This window comes from Asterias amurensis, chromosome 14, assembly GCF_032118995.1.
Source record: "Asterias amurensis chromosome 14, ASM3211899v1".
In the NCBI taxonomy this organism is placed as follows: domain Eukaryota; kingdom Metazoa; phylum Echinodermata; class Asteroidea; order Forcipulatida; family Asteriidae; genus Asterias; species Asterias amurensis.
The window spans coordinates 806,118-822,370 of record NC_092661.1 but is presented as its reverse complement, the minus strand read 5'-3'; the positions used below and the strand labels follow the sequence as shown (position 1 = coordinate 822,370).

At 38.2% G+C, this 16,253-nt stretch overlaps 3 protein-coding genes across 3 annotated transcripts; 1 reads left to right on the top strand and 2 right to left on the bottom strand.

Annotated features, from left to right (window-relative positions):
• Positions 1 to 194: 194 nt before the first annotated feature.
• Positions 195 to 4,150, bottom strand: LOC139947168 (uncharacterized). The gene is made up of 4 exons (XM_071945029.1): positions 3,882 to 4,150; positions 1,999 to 2,130; positions 1,355 to 1,511; positions 195 to 753 (listed from the first exon to the last, which is right to left on the bottom strand). Exons 1-4 carry the CDS (start codon positions 3,973 to 3,975, stop codon positions 651 to 653), a joined length of 486 nt encoding a protein of 161 aa, XP_071801130.1. The 5' UTR covers positions 3,976 to 4,150; the 3' UTR covers positions 195 to 650.
• Positions 4,151 to 4,715: 565 nt separating this feature from the next.
• On the bottom strand, positions 4,716 to 7,698 carry LOC139947169 (uncharacterized). The gene is made up of 4 exons (XM_071945030.1): positions 7,505 to 7,698; positions 6,715 to 6,846; positions 6,342 to 6,498; positions 4,716 to 5,614 (listed from the first exon to the last, which is right to left on the bottom strand). The coding sequence occupies exons 1-4, from the start codon at positions 7,608 to 7,610 to the stop codon at positions 5,527 to 5,529; spliced, it is 483 nt and encodes a 160-aa protein (XP_071801131.1). The 5' UTR covers positions 7,611 to 7,698; the 3' UTR covers positions 4,716 to 5,526.
• Positions 7,699 to 10,544: 2,846 nt separating this feature from the next.
• LOC139947140 (serine protease 23-like) lies at positions 10,545 to 13,869 on the top strand. Its single transcript, XM_071944997.1, has one exon. It carries the CDS (start codon positions 10,920 to 10,922, stop codon positions 12,144 to 12,146), a length of 1,227 nt encoding a protein of 408 aa, XP_071801098.1. The 5' UTR covers positions 10,545 to 10,919; the 3' UTR covers positions 12,147 to 13,869.
• Positions 13,870 to 16,253: the final 2,384 nt, after the last annotated feature.

Genomic DNA, 16,253 nt, shown 5'->3' with positions numbered 1-16,253 from the left:
GCAAATGGCGCGCTGCGCGCCCGGTGCGCGTCGGATTGGTCTGTAGGTCTAAGTACATGGATGGTTTTATGTTTGTTCGGGAAGAAAACTATAAGAACTAGACAATATAGTTTTTATAGATTTATAACAATAATAATAAAGAGAAGACATGGAGAAAATTCAGTCAGAGAATAATATTTATTGACCATCCTCAATAAAGTTATAATTTTTTTAACGAGACGTGTTTTTTCGGTCTGTTTAGCATTGACAATCGTGACAGACATCTACGTCTTGCCATGGAGGTATTATTCTACCTCCATGGTCTTGCCATGTATAGTTTAGGGCGTCTTGGCTGAAAAGATAAGAGCAACGAACTCAAGCTCCGGTGTTTCTGTTTAGCAGAGTGTGGGTTCGATTCCCGGTCGTGACACGTGTGTCCCTGAGCAAGACACTTAACTTCAATTGCTTCTCTCCACCCAGGGGTAAATGGGTACCTGTGAGGGCAGAGATAGTTCTTGCGATACTTTTGTATACTCCTCAGTGAGCTGAGATGGTTTAAGGAATGATTTTAAGGCCCAGTGACCAGAAACTAATTATTGTATTATTATAAGGTAAACAGAGTTGTACAGTATGTCATTAGTGAGACCTTGCGTGGCTATATAACCCTTTTGTTAACCAGAATCAGAAGAATCCGAAGTTTGTTGGTTTAGTTTGTTGAACATCGTGATGTAAAACTTGTATCCATCTCCAGTCTTCCTGAACACATCCACTCCACTGCGAAATAATGAAGGATAAACAAGTAATAATTAGGGGTCTTTTTTGCGAAGTAGTTCAAAATCAGCCCCTCCCTCCACCCCTGTCTACCTATTTATTGTTTACACCTTTGTTTTTGTTTTCTGTGGGTTTTCTGACTCCCTTTCTCCCTCTTTATTCATGTATTCACAGGTCGCTGCTTATTTTACACTTAAATACCTAGCATGTTGGTTATGTTGTCATTTTAGCCTTGTTCTCCGAGAAAGACTCTGTTAGGGTCGAAACGTGTATAAGATCTTATTGTTTGTTGCATTTATACAATTGGTCTCTTTGGTCTGGCAAACTATTTGTAACAGCTAATTCTATTTTCTTATATTAAGTTCAGAATATTAATCAAATTCGATATAAGAGGTCAGATTAATTTGCTTTCCGAACTCAGTTCAGTTGAATTGATATGTATAAGCGAAGAAGAACTGGATTATTGCGACATTACAAAATAATACATGAGTATGTGCTTGAACACAAGCATGTGCTGTTTCATATAAAACATGGTCTTAAGGTCAAAGGTCACCGGTCTGTGAGTATGACGTCATAAGTCCGTCGTTATTTGGCTCCTACTTACTTCCCATCCATGTATTTTTCTCTCAATTCGTTGTAGAACTCAAAGTGAATTGCGACGTACACAAAGTCTGCGCATTCATCCATTGGCTCCACCACTTTAAGGATGCATTTGATGTCGGAGGCTTTTTCGGGTAAGATCTCCAGCAAAGTTCGTATTTCTACCGAAATAAAAACGAAAACATATTTTAACCAAACAATGACCACTAGCCAATTTAAAAAATATAGTGATAATTTTTCATTTTATTTTTTTGTTTTATTTTTTTTTATTATAAATGTCCAACACTCATTCTATTTTGGGACCTTCTGGGGACAAAACAAATGAGGGAGAAATAAAATGACTCCATAGGGAAATTCTAAAGACCGGGATGCACCACAAGCAATTAGGTGTACAGAGTCTACGGGAAAATCATAAGTACTTGAACAATGGAAAGAACAAAATGTGTATCCACAGAGATGCATGTTTTAGAATGGTTGAACATCAATACGTAAATGCAAACATATGTTTTTGTTTTATTTATTTTTTTTTTTTTTACATGTTAATTAATCTTTTAACTATAATACAAGTATGGATACAAATAGAGGAAGAAAAAAAGAACAAACTTATGTGTTGATGTAAAATAACGTAGGTTGGAAATCAATAACTACCTTCATGTCCAATGACAGGCGGCAATCCACCCATCATGATTGTTGCGTTTTGATGAAACAATTTTATGAGGGACTGTGTATCATCCTTCAGACTGTACTCGACCATCTTATCAAACACGGTCACGATTGCATCTGGAAATCACAAAAAATAATTGACATTCATGTTTGGTTATTCTGTTCTGAAAGGTCTTGAGATTTGAAGTTGTGGGTTAAAGGCTTTTTATACGATTTCCCACATTTCCTTGGAAGTGTCGTGGCCGAGCGGTTAAGTGCACCGAATTCAAACTCTGGTGTTTCTGATCAGCAGAGTGTGGGTTCAAATCCCAAGCCACTTGACCATTGCTTCGTCTTTAGAATGGGACGTAAAGCCGTTGGTCTCATGTGTTGTGTAACCCATGTAAAAGAACCCAGTGCACTTATCGAAAAAAGAAGGGGTTCGCCCCGGTGTTTCCTGACTGTGGCTCCTGTATGCGCCGTCGCATCTTGTAAACCCTTATAAGGTGCTACATAATTGGGTCCAAAAATCATCACTGCAATACCCTAGTTCTGAAATTTTGTTTGGTAGATGGGCTATACAAGACTTCTGTATTAATATGTTTATAACCTACGAATACTATAAAAATGCACTGCAAAAAAATAACACAACGGTGTTGTCCCTTGATAATAAAAAAAAAATAAAAAATAAAAATGAACACCAAGGGTGTTAAAATAACACTAACTTCTAAATGTTAATTTTGATTCTTTGTTTCGTATCTATCATGTGAAGACAACCAATGGTGTAATTTTGAGCACCCAAGTTTGTTTTTTGGCAGTATAGTAGTAGTGCTGACGCAGTACAGTTTGCCTTATGTATTGGGACAACATTATTAGAAAAACAATTAGCAACATAACATCAACAATTGTCATATTTTAATTAGTATGGCTAAACACATCTACAAACCTTCTAAAAGGACTTGGGGATGATCATAATGGGTTTATAGATTAACAACCTGGGTGTAGTCAAAATTACGTTTTGCACATTTTTAGAGCATGTCTAAAATGCTGCCGAGCATGCTCATATGTTCACGATATATTGGGGCCTAAAATAAATGATTCCCCCCCCCAAAAAAAAACAAAAAAAAAAATTAATAAAAAAAAATAATAAAAAAATAATAAAAAATAAAGAAAAAAAAATATCTGAAACATTTTAAAATTTGATTGAGCCAAGAAATTAATGTTTTCTTCGGATAACATCTGTGTAAAGGATGCATACAGTTTTTTCTTGACCTTTAATTTCTAGGCCTATAGGTGAAAATATAACTCATTTTACGATGTCTTGAAAAGGAAAGGGTAAATTTAAAAGAGGAATTTTGTTTCCATCTTTCTGTGTTTTTGATGATGTTCGTCTCATTTGGCGAGGCTAAAATTAACTTCAAATTTAAATATTATTTAAAACAAAAGCGTTGACAATAATGCTCCCATAGTAAACATAGCCGTTGGACACTTTCGGTAAACAGTAATGGCCAAGGCCCACACTTCGTGTATCACAACTTCTATTATAAAATATCAAACCTGTGAAAATTTAGGCTCAATCGGTCATCGGAGTTGGGAGAAAACAACGGGAAAACCCACCCTTGTTTCCGCACGTTCGCCGTGTCATGACATGGTGTTTAAAATAAATCCGTAATTCTCGATATCGAGAATTGATATTATTTTGATGTTTTCTCAAAAAGTAAAGCATTTCATGGAATAATATTTCAAGGGAAGTCTTTCACCATTGCCTTCTGTAAACCCTGTAAGTTATTTGTAAATCTGTGAACTTTTAATTTGTTTTCTGTACCGAAAGTGTCCAATGGATTTAATACTCTTACGATTTAGGTGCAATCAACTATACTTATATTCACCTCGAAGCTCATTCGTTTGTTCGGCTGTATCAACCCCAGATCCAAACAACACGCCGACTAGCAGAACCAGGGGCACAAGGTTGACGAGAAACATATTGCTTTTAATTCTTGAGAATGAATTCGAGAAGAAAATATCCCGTTGATAACTGGTTGCTTGCTGATGATGCTTGCTGCGATAAGACTAAGGTAAAATGGCTGCACTCTGGCCATTTAAATAGAATTTCGTCTGAAATGCATTCTTTTATGGATTAACATACCTTTGAATAAGGCTGGTCAAAGCTGTTTAAATTTATTTTTTGTTAATGTGAAGATTTTATATAATTAACAAAAAAAGTAATTTGCATGGCATCTGCTCGTCAATGATATCGGGTTTTTAAATATTTTTTTACGTTCCACCCACCTTCCATCAAAATTAATTGACCATCAGCAAATTCCTGTATCTTATGCAGGCCATGCACCACCTGCTTCAATTAGTCAACATTAGCATAAATATAAATAACAACGTTCTCGAGTGAAGATTATCACATAATCACAATCGATCAAATTAAGCGTCCAATCATTTTTTCAATAATTGTTTTTTTTTATTGGGCTGCAAAAAAACAAATCAATAAGAAAAGGTCTAACACGTTTGCTAATGGGTTTGTAAATTAATGTCAGTAAAACCTACGTAGTAAAAGCATTACAGCAGTTTGGATAGTGACATGCATTTTGAGAAATATTTCACGTACTACCGTTATGGAAAATAACAGAACTTTTTAAATACACTACATGTATGGCAAATAAGATAAAGAATGATCAACAGTTTAACATTAATTTTAACCGCATTTTTTAATGTTTTTATTTTATTTTTTTGTTATTTACAGCTTAAAACTCCGTTATGGTCTGAAAGTTGCCCTCAAAACAGGATTTTAAAGCAACACATTTGCGTGTTTACAGTTCATTCACCCTAAATCGTGATAACCAGCATGCTGCAGGTTTTACGAACCAATCAAATTTTTCTGTGCTGACATTTATATTAAAAAAAGAAATGAATTCCACTTGCATTGCATTGCTCATTTTGTTGTGCTTAATGTTCAAGGGTTAAACAAATATATTCCTTCCACTGTTCACTGTTCTAACCCTAACCCTACTCGTGTAATAGATTGTGCACCCGGTAATGACTTTGTTTGTGGGGGTGTTCGTTTGTTTGTTTGTTATTGAAAACAATTGTCACCCAAAAAACATAAAATATTGATAAAATCCATTTGTAGAATAACTTAAACAATATAGGATTTGAGGCAATGCATAATGAGGTATATCAATATATATGTTTGCGGTAACACCATTGTCTATCTACTTGTATTGATTATTAAGAAGCAGAACAGTTCTTTTCAGAACTGAGAAGTCTCCCGATCATACGATAAATCTACTCCGCAGTAGTAGAATAAAGAAAGACAGTTCTCTAAGAACAAACTCTACCTGGCAAGTAGATACATAGTGTTACCGAAAATCAAATTATAACTCAAAAAACAATATTCACCAAGCTTAATAATTGTCAAGATAATGCGACTATTAATAAGTTTTCAGTCAGAGACAGCGACGATCTTCGTACATCCAAGTAGATTCATTGACAGCTCTACGGTAACGAGGTTGAAGTATCATGTCACTATTGCTTAGCCTGTTGACTATGTCTGTTGAATATCACGATGTAAAACTTGTATCCATCCGGATGCTTCTTCAAGATATTTATTCCACTGTCAAAAAACAAAAATAGAAAAGAAAATGGGGAAGGGTTAAGAAACTGTTTGAAGAAAATAAATCATATTAAAAAATACCCTTACCCCAAAATCATCTTCGCAACGTGGATCGGAGAGTTTGTCCCCTAGATGATGGGAATTTGTTCAAAAGAGGGCGGTATCGACAGAAGTTGGACCCAGTTAGCCGTGTTGGGGGGGGGTGATAGAGTCACATCACTGCCCGAGATGTTGCCAAACGAGGCTGGAAAACTATAGAAAGCCATGAATGCAAAACAAAAACAGATTGCTATAGTTTGTAGAAATGTTACAAAACTACTTAGAAACGTGTTTAATTTGTTGGAAACAAACCACGAGTTGCCAGCTCATGAGTCTTAACAGAAATTGTTGAATAATACTTTCACAATAATTAGGTTTTAACACGATTGATTGTTTTGCAACCATTCGGCCGGACTGCCAACAGGCGCACTTTGTTCAACCTTAACCCTAAACCAAATCCACAACACTCTCAGCATCTTTAAATGGTCTCTCAGTTGTTAATCAAATTTATATTTATATTTATTGTCATCTTAGATGGTACTGCGGTGGTGTTATTTTATGACTCTTCTATCTCAGCATTTTTTTTTCAAATATTTTTACCTTGTAATGGCACATAATTCAGCTTTGTGCTGCCATTTTGTTTGTTGAAACAGATGAATGAAATGAATGTATGAATACACCAACTTACTTCGTAGCTAAGATTATTTCACCTGCTTCATCGAAATAATCAAGATGCAACGTCATATACACATACTCTGCATTGCTATCCATCGCCTTCACCTCCCAATAGGTGGGCTCAATGTGAACGGCTCTCTCGGGCATCAGCTTCAGCAAAGATCGTATTTCTAACCAAAATAAAAAAATGTAATTAATAACGACGGTTAACAAAAGAACATTCTTGCAAAGAGTTAATGGTAGCTTAGCAACACACTGTTCCCTGAAAGTTAACAACTGAAACATTGAACGGCAATAATTACGAATACATTTGTTTGTATTTTTGATACAGTGTTTTATTTTTATGGTTGTGGATCAGAGACAAAAAAAGAAAGTGCGCCCCCTACCGTCAACTCCAGTAGTGGGTGGCAACCCGTCAATCAGTATACTGCATTTTTCGTCATGTAAACCTATCAGGGCATCCGTATCATCATTGAAGCTGTACTCGATAAACTTGACATAGAAGGATTTCACCGTATCTGGAAATAAAACAAGTTTCAATTGTTTAGTAATAATAGGAACAAGTTCTTAAATGGTGCATTAATTTTTACAACAACCGTATTGATGCGCTGTCCATTTAAAGGCAGTGGACACTATTGGTAATTGTCAAAGACTAGCCTTCACAGTTGGTGTATCTCAACATATGCATTAAATAACAAACCTGTGAAAATTTGAGCTCAATCGGTCATCGAACTTGCGAGATAATAATGAAAGTAAAAAACACCCTTGTCTCACGAAGTTGTGTGCGTTTAGATGGTTGATTTCGAGACCTCAAGTTCTAAGTCTGAGTTCTAGAAATCAAATTCGTGGAAAATTACTTCAGAGGGAGCTGTTTCTCACAATGTTTCATACTATCATCCTCTCCCCATTACTTGTCACCAAGTATGGTTTTATGATGATAATTATTTTGAGTAATTACCAACTCTGCCTTTAAGTGCCTTGGTCATTGGGCCAATAACATCCCGTTTACTCAGTACAGCCTGTTGTGGGCAACGTAACGCTCACAAGGCTTTTTTCTTACACAATATCAACCTCTACCCTCGCATAACCCAGTTTCACCAATGTGTAAAACGAAGCAATTCAAGTCAGGTATCTTACTCAAATTCAAAAATAAATAATCTATATACTAATATTTACCTTGAAGATCATTCGCTTGTTCCCCCAGTTGTTCATCAGCATCTGCACCTGACTGAGTCAACACACCGACCAGCAGAAGCAGGGGTATGAGGTTGACGAGAAACATACTGCTTTTTGAATATCTTGCTTCGGATTGTGTTTTTAAGGTTGTTGATGATGCTTCTATGCGACAAGACTAACGTAAAAAAGGCTGCTCTCGACATTTAAATAGATGTTCAACCGAAAGCCACATTTTATGGACAGTAATTACCCTTAAATGTGCTGGGCAAAGTTTTTGTATTTTCTATAATAAAATTTTTAATTATTGTTATTAAGAAGATTATTAAATAAAAAACCCAATAAACCAAAAAGTAATTTGCATGCATGGATTGTTATGTATAGTTTTTATTATTGTATTCATAAAACAAAGCCCGATAATGAACAATAATCGTTGCTTGAACGATAATAAGCGCATAATCACAAACAATTAAACTGAGCTTAAAGGAACACGTTGCCTTGGATCGGACGAGTTGGTCAAAACAAAAGCGTTTGTAACCGTTTTGTATATAATGCATATGGTTGGAAAGATGTTTTAAAAGTAGAATACAATGATCCACACAAGTTTGCCTCGAAATTGCGTGGTTTTCCTTCTACTGTGAGAACTAACACGGTCGGCCATTTATGGGAGTCAAAATTTTGACCCCCATAAATGGCCGACGTGTTAGTCGACGAGGTAAAAGGAAAACCACGCAATTTCGAGGCATGTTTGTGTGGATCATTGTATTCTACTTTTACAACATCTTTCTACCCATATGCATTTTATAAAAAACGGTTACAAACGCTTTTTAAAGACCAACTCGACCGATCCAAGGCAACGTGTTCCTTTAAGTAAAAAAAAAAGGGGGGGAGTTAAGCTTATGTGAAATATTAAAGTAGAAGTATACGCCTTTCTTCCCGGGCATTTAGGCCTCGTTTTTTGAAAGTGCAGATCACCAAGGCATTTTCTCCTTAGTATTTGTTAAGGGCACCCTATGAGGAATTTGTAAATTTCTACTGTCACTCGGAACATTTGAAGGGCAACAAGGCATTGACCAGGGCCCAATTTCATAGAGCTGCTTAGCACACAAATCTGCTTAGCATTAAATTTCTGCCTCGATCAAAACATAATTACCAACCAAATGTCAACGTTTTTTTTCAGGATAAGCCAACAACAGCTGAAATACAAGTAACAAGCAATATGCAACAAATGGAAATCTGGTCGGTAATCTTGTTTTTATCAAGGAAGAAATTTCATGCTTAACAAATGTTTGTGCTTAGCAGCTCTATGAAATTGGGCCATGGGGACATGGAGGCGATCGCCTCAATTGCCTCCGTGAAGCACGAGGCCTACTCATCCCACACAAACGGTTAGTTATTGGCATTGAGAACAATTATACTGTTTCATAAAACAGCAGAAAAATGGGGAATAATTATTGTTCAACAATGTACAATATGGAAACATTGACAAAATCGGAAGCACCCGGTGCGGTAGGGACTTGCACTAAGGACAACAAAAAGTTGCTAATTGTAAACGATAAAAAAAAAAAAAAAAACAAAAAAAAAACAGGAGAAGTAGCCCAATACATGGAGAGATTGGAACACCTCAAAATGCAATAAATGCAGAGAGAGAGGGAGAAGAACAAACAAAACTACTTCCTTCCCATTTTTCTTCCGACCACTCTTCGTTTAACACCAAAGTAATCTAACAGTGTCAAAAACCAGACCGTCGTTGCCAGACCTAAAACGCCTCCAGCAAAATCCAAGCGATTGACTTGAATAATTCGGGAGCATATGTGTGTAAACTCAAAAGTTTGATCAAGCTGGGTAGTCCCAGCATGGGGCTCTACTATTCAACATTCTACGCCTGTCGTGAAATACTATTATCATTGTTGGTTATTTGATTAAGGTCTGTCTACGGAAGTTTATTGCGTTATTTGTTATATTAAAGTGTTGATAGTTCCATAATATTGGTGAATGCATTTGTAAAAAAGTGATGTTTGACACGCACTTTTTATACAAGTCTTTAAGACGCAGGTAGCTAGCTCAAAGCTCTTATTATTGGATGATATGTGCATAGAGAAAGTGGTCTTCCTCCATAATAATGTGCAAGAAAAATTAATGGCACTGTGAAGTGAGGCAAATGGTTTTCGGTAACAATAACACAATCTACACATCAAGTAGATGTACAAAGTCTCCATCGAACCAATAGTTACAACATTTTTAAAAGTGTGACGGGATGGTTGCTTCTTTTGATAACCGCTCCACTTCAGAGCCCCCCTCCCCTTCACCCCTCCCCCCTCTCCACCCCCTACCACCCGCAGAGGCAGACACCAATGGTCCAATTAATACAAACAGAAACCTTGTTTGAAATCAACCTTCTGTATCCGTTACCTGAACAATCCAAAACAAACCAGCCATACAGTTCTTGTAGTAAATATCACCTTGAATTAGTGACGACAAATCTGGGTTACGGTGACCTCGTGAGGTCACTAGCTTTGCCAGGGTCCTGCTAGTCTTGAAATCAAGTCGGTTATTGTTGTGCCGCGGCGTGTGTCGTTCCCAGTTCAGTTGCGGGGACGGTTCACACATCTTCGATCCCAATTTGTGTTAGTCAATCACTGACGGATCACGCAACGTATTATCTGCATGAATGTATAATTGCGACTGTTGCATGAACGTAGGATGTGGCAACACTGGCAAACATAGACACCGACTAACGACTTGTCATCAAGTCTAGGGTCCTGATGACAAGGTGTGCCCGTGTACTCACACATATGGCGCTGAGGGGTAAAACATTCATCACCAAGTCACCGTATGTAAATCCAGTCAAATACGTCATAGCAACTGCCATCCAATCATGATGCATGGAACTTTTTTTATGAATCAAGTGGGCGTGGCCGTGAATGTCTCAGATCAGAGGGGCCAACTCGTCATCTTAGATCAGTCAGCGTTTGTGTTTTACGTTCGGGGCCAAGTCGGGAAGAAATCACTTAAGTTTTCTTGCAGTCGGGGATTACTCGGGTTGTAGTCTGTCAACTCTCACTGGTGAATTGTAAACGGGCTAATTGCAGACCTGGCTGTGCTCCAAATGTAGTTCTACAGACTTTTGTTTTTGCGAGAAGTTTGGCAGCGTTTTTGTGGGAAATGCTTCCTGAGATAAACAAGATTTACTCTCGATTCTAAAGACACGGCTTGAAAAACTGCGCCTGTAGATCGTCTGGAGCTTTGGTGGTGTGATATAAAACGAGATATCCGAGAATGGATCAGAAGTTATTCTGTATATGAGGCAGTATACTTGAGGTTGTGGTAGCTGTAGACGAACTTATCTTAGGTCTGTGGTTCGTTCACACGAGCAAGTTTTGGCAACTGCACTTCGCTCTGCCACAACCGCAACACGATGTTAAACATTCATGCGGTATGTGTATTGGTGGCATCCTTGTACATGTTTGCTAGCCTGGTATCTGCATCATCGGTGCATGTAGCTGCTGATAAATGGCATAGATTCAAGCTACCTAAACCAATAGGGGCTGGAGAAACTGCCCATGCTGAGAGCGTCATCTTGGATGAGGAGGTTGAAGGGGGCGAAGAGGACTTGATAAAGCAAGACAAAGATACAGTAAACCAAGACGGGATAAGTTTACATTGTGATGCAGAGTGTGAGGTTTCGGATGTAGCATCTCAGAGGAACTACACGGTTGATGAGGCTGAAGAGATGTTAGCGTTTGAAACTCTTTACCCCAATGGCACCAGAACGTTGACTAGACCTCGCGTCCAAGAGAAAATGGTGAATTACATTAACAAGTGGACGCATACCGTGAGGAAACAAAAACAGAAAGCTGCTGGTGGGGCAAAGAAACGCAGGAAACGCGCCGTCTTTGGGTTAGACTCACGGTTTGAGATAAACGTCATGAAATACGTTACGATGTACCCGTTCTCTGCAACCGTTAAGCTTTCCGTCGGGTGTAGCGGGGTCCTCATAGCGCCCCAGTGCGTACTTACGTCTGCTCATTGCATCCATAACGGGAAACGTTACGTCGTAGACGTTAAAGAAATCCGCGCGGGTTTCAGACGCGAGCGTGAACCGATCCCGGGCGAGGATCCGGACCTCGCAAATGCTCAAGCTTTCTTCTGGATTCGGGCTGCTAAGGTGTATCTGCCTTACGATTGGACCAATAAGAAATCCAATCGGCTTCTACCTCTGGATAAAGACTACGCTGTGATTCTACTTAAACGGAGTCCGGAGCGTCAACATCTTGAAGTTGGTATTGGCGACACGGGCAACATACCCCTCGGTACCATGGTGCACTTTGCGTCTTTTGACATCCCAGACGATCCAACTCTGTTTTACCGTTTCTGCACCGTGAATGGTGGGACGCAACATCTATTCTACCAACAGTGCGACGGGTCGCCAACCAGCATTGGGTCGGGTATCTACGTGAGACAGTGGGAACCAGACCAGGCGACTTGGTCTCGTAAAGTCATCGGTATTTATGGTGGGTTCACATCCTATGTGAACTCTTTTGGAATACGGGAAGAACAGAATGTGGCCATGCGAATCACTCCACTGAAATTCGCTCAGATTTGTTATTGGATAACTGGTGATTATGGCGAGTGTAAAGGATAATATAAAACAATATCTTTAATAGATGGAGATTTTGCTTCGTGGATTTAGAATATTAATTTAGGTTTTGCCCAAATCGATGCGGTACCCACTGCCAAATATAGGATTTGAACTGCCTCTAGCTACCGGGCAATCTCGGTGGTCTAGTATGACACTGCCCTAGAATTGCAAGGGTCGTGGGTTCGAACATCCGAAAAATATGCCTGTGATGTTTCTTCACAGAGCTCGGCAAAGTACTGAGTGTAAAGTGCTATATATGGGTAAAGCCAAAATTGATATTTATATTAAAAAATTTGTATCTAAAACACAAAAATATTGATCGTGGTGGATTTTATGAAAATTTGGAATAGCGTTCATATCTCTTCCCTTGTCAAAAATATTGTATAAGATTACTTTATTATTATTTTTTTGCGTTAGTTTTATTATCGTTTTAAGTGCCACGCCCACCTTTAAAAAAATGAACATATTTTATTATCAAATTAACCTTTTATTTTAATCTTGAAGTTTTCAGTCAAACCATTTTGAAGAAATTTAAAACATCTCAACAGGTACGGAAAAGCTTTAAGCTTTAAGGTAATACCTTATCCACCAACAATTAGCCTACTACTAAATTACGTTACGGGTGCTGTTCCTTATTTGTTTGCGTTTGAATTGCATATAGCATGTATCTTTAAAGGCACTGGACACTTTGGTAATTGTCAAAGACCAATATTCTCAATGGTGTATCCAAACATATGCACACAATTAACAAATCTCTGACAATGTTAACTCAATTGGTAATTGAAGTTGTAATAGGATAATGAAAGAGGCAACAGCCCTTGTTGCACAAATTAATTTGTGTGCTTTCAGGTTGAAAGGAGCTGAGTTTTCTTAATATTTGAGGGAGAAAATACCTCTTTCTCAAAAACTACGTTACTAAAGAGTGAGCCGTTTCTCACAATGTTTATGCTATCAACAGCTCTCCATTGCTCGTTACCAAGTAAGTTTTAATGCTAAAAAATACTTTGAGTAAATACCAAAACTGTCCAGTTGCCTTATATTGTAAAAAATAAAATAATACAGACGGTCTTTGATAGTTAGAAATGTGGTCCGAGTTCGTCATGTGCCCAGTTGTATTTTTACTATTACGAATACTTCGCACACGCGCATATACACGAACTGCACTTATTAAATTGTCTGCAATAGAATCAATTACCCTTTTCGACACCACGGCTTCGTCTGCTTCAGATTCGGCTCAGGCTTGCTTGCCCCGCGGTTGTTTTGACAATTGCTCGTGCTTTGCGTACACGCCCTGGGCTGGGTTTCACAAAGATTTAGGACTAGTCTTTTATCTCGAGTAAGGACAAGATACTCAACTAGTCCTAAGTTGGGACTAGTCCTAAGTTCTTTGTGAAATCGTCCCAAGGGCTTCAGACAAGAGAACGGAGCCTGAAGCCGAATCAAAAGCCAAATCCGTTGTTTCGAAAAGGGCCATAGAGAAGGACCACGTGTGTTTTGACTATGTATATATACCCGTGTACATACCTGCCTGCCAACCTTTAACCCCAGTCAGTTCTTGGGGTTGTTCATAAACATATTAATGTCATAAGTCAAATGTTGTTTTGTGCCTTCGGGGCAGCCACCCATGGAGATCTGTATGAATTATGCCGTGGGGGTTATTTTATAAAAGGCACGATCATGTAGCCCAATATTAACGTGGAGACCTTCCATTGCTCTGTGTATACGAAACCGGAATAAGTAAATAAACGTGTGAGACCACACAATGTTGATCCATGTGTTCGATGTCTTCTACACGTGTACATATTCAAACTTGTAGTCCTTTTTCAAATAATGTTCACATCTTTTAGCAAGCAGCCTCGGTGTTGCACCAATCTCCATTTAGTTTTTGTTGTATGTAATAACAAATACGTAACCGTGGTTCACCGACTTTGAATGGTTTTCGGATTTGAGACTTTTTACAATTTCGAGGTTTATCCAAACACGAGAGCGCGAGGACTGAAACATTTTGTCACACGCCCTCACTCTTCCTTTATATTAAAGCAAGTGTAGCCCACACCCATAGAAAGTTTAACCGAATTTAATTATTTGTCCATCCAATTACCTTTGCCCAACATCATGGAGCTGCTTAAAGCAGAAGATACTGCTTAAAAAAATCCAAGCTAAGCAGAAATGAGCAGGATACCAGTCACATTGTACATGTGACATGATATTTTGGTTGGTAAACTTTAATATGGTTAGTACAATTTGGTAAGCTTGTTTTTGTGCTTAAGCAGCTCTATGCAAATGGGCCTAGGGCACTACACCGTAAAGGGCATTGAAACGTTATTGTGAAATGTGCTATAATAAGAACCGTTTAACAGTCTGCGGATGACACCCCCTTTGAATAGCCCCTCCCCCCACACACACACACACACTGATGCTAGCAACAAACTGTAACCCACATTATAACCTGTTATGTGTCACATGTTTCGTCACATTCTGTTTTACAGGATCTTCAAATCAACTCATTAATGTGTTTTCAGGATCTAGGAAGTAATGCATGTGTAGTTGAAATTAGATCAACAACCCGCAAGTTTGGCATCTGCTGTTATTTGTTCCGTTAGATAAATCTTTGACAAATTGTCTTCGTATATAGCGAACCGTTCGGCAATCCAAATCGTCAACTTGACGCTTCATTCTTGCCAATGGCTATAGCTATAACGACATGGTCGATTACTTGTATTTGAAAATTAACTGTTATTCGAATACAATCTACACCTATTTCCCTTTGAATTGCACTTGATGCATTATTCGATTACAACGACATTACTTTTTTGAACTGACAGTCGATTGGAGTTATTGTTTTATTTGTGATGACACATTAAAACCCATTGAGTGAAATCTGTTTTTACTATACACCATTTACTAATATCCGGCTACATCCTGCAAACCCATCCGATTAGAATGTAAAGTCATTAAATTGTCAGTATTCCTTACACGAATTGTGTTTATCAACTTAGTCAATTACACACGCCCCTTATAATGGGTTATTAGAAGCGTGGAGGAAGTTTTCTTCCACGCTAGAAGTAGCCGTCAAACGTTATCTCTTTGTATTACTTGTTGATTGATACATGCTTGATTGATCTGCCTTTCTTATTACTGACACTGGCCAGAAAACAAAACTTCTTACGTTGTATGTGCCTTGCTTAAAGGCAGTGGATACTATTGGTAATTACTCAAAATAAGTCAGCGTAAACACTTGCTTGGTAGCGAGCAGTGGAAGCTGTTAATAGTATAAAACATTGTGAAAAACGGTATACTCTCACTAAAATGTCAAAAGATATGCTAATTGCTAAGTCACGTTTTGTGCCTAAGCAGCTCTATGCAATTGGGCCCTGATCTTTATTCATAAAACAGAAGCCATTTCCCCTTGGCCGCAGGACATTTTGTGTAAGTCAAATTCAAGGGCAGTATGCCCAATGATTTATGAACCAAGTTGAAGTGTCCCCATAAAAGTGGAGACACGGGTCCCGTATGATTCCATTTCAAACTCAAGGGAAATATGACGCACTTAAAGAAAACCAAAGCAGTCGGAAATGACTTGACCATTCAGCAAGAAAAATTGCACCCTCCAGGAAAACAGATATTTTCCCGAGAGATGATTAAACCAAAATACGGTAATAATTCAACAAGGGTTACAAAGTATTCGTGTGGAAATTTGCCAAGAAAAATTTAAGAATGAAAGCAAAGCATTACGATTAGTTTGAAATATGGAGCAAACGCGAGTCAGTTGGGCCAGAAGGGGTCATGCGGCAAGAGGGAAGAGTGGGTTTCCTTCCACCTTGGGGGATTAGCGAGACAAATCAAACGAGTTGCAGAACTTCTTGAGAGGCTCTTAAAATAATTTGATACAGATTTTCATTGACGAAACGCAGTAGGAGTTGTATGCATCATTTGTGTGCATTAATCATGGTTAATTTAGGCCCTTCCTCTATTCGACAAGAGGCAACCTCCCTGGATTATACACGTAGTCTTTCTTACAAGACTTTTTTTGTTTTAAATCAAGCATCGATGAATCATTGTATGTACAAACGTCTTCCATCAACACAACTTTTTTTACGATGTTGTGTG

What these genes read in the sequence shown, in the direction of transcription:
- LOC139947168 (XM_071945029.1), bottom strand. Translation starts at nt 3,975, where the DNA reads ATGTTTCTCGTCAACCTTGTGCCCCTGGTTCTGCTAGTCGGCGTGTTG. An exon ending in ACAAACGAATGAGCTTCGAG is followed by an intron (nt 2,131 to 3,881) that starts GTGAATATAAGT and finishes TGTGATTTCCAG; the next exon opens with ATGCAATCGTGACCGTGTTT. An exon ending in GAAAAATACATGGATGGGAA is followed by an intron (nt 754 to 1,354) that starts GTAAGTAGGAGC and finishes ATTATTTCGCAG; the next exon opens with TGGAGTGGATGTGTTCAGGA.
- LOC139947169 (XM_071945030.1), bottom strand. Translation starts at nt 7,610, where the DNA reads ATGTTTCTCGTCAACCTCATACCCCTGCTTCTGCTGGTCGGTGTGTTG. An exon ending in ACAAGCGAATGATCTTCAAG is followed by an intron (nt 6,847 to 7,504) that starts GTAAATATTAGT and finishes TTTTATTTCCAG; the next exon opens with ATACGGTGAAATCCTTCTAT. An exon ending in GAAATAATCTTAGCTACGAA is followed by an intron (nt 5,615 to 6,341) that starts GTAAGTTGGTGT and finishes GTTTTTTGACAG; the next exon opens with TGGAATAAATATCTTGAAGA.
- LOC139947140 (XM_071944997.1), top strand. Translation starts at nt 10,920, where the DNA reads ATGTTAAACATTCATGCGGTATGTGTATTGGTGGCATCCTTGTACATG.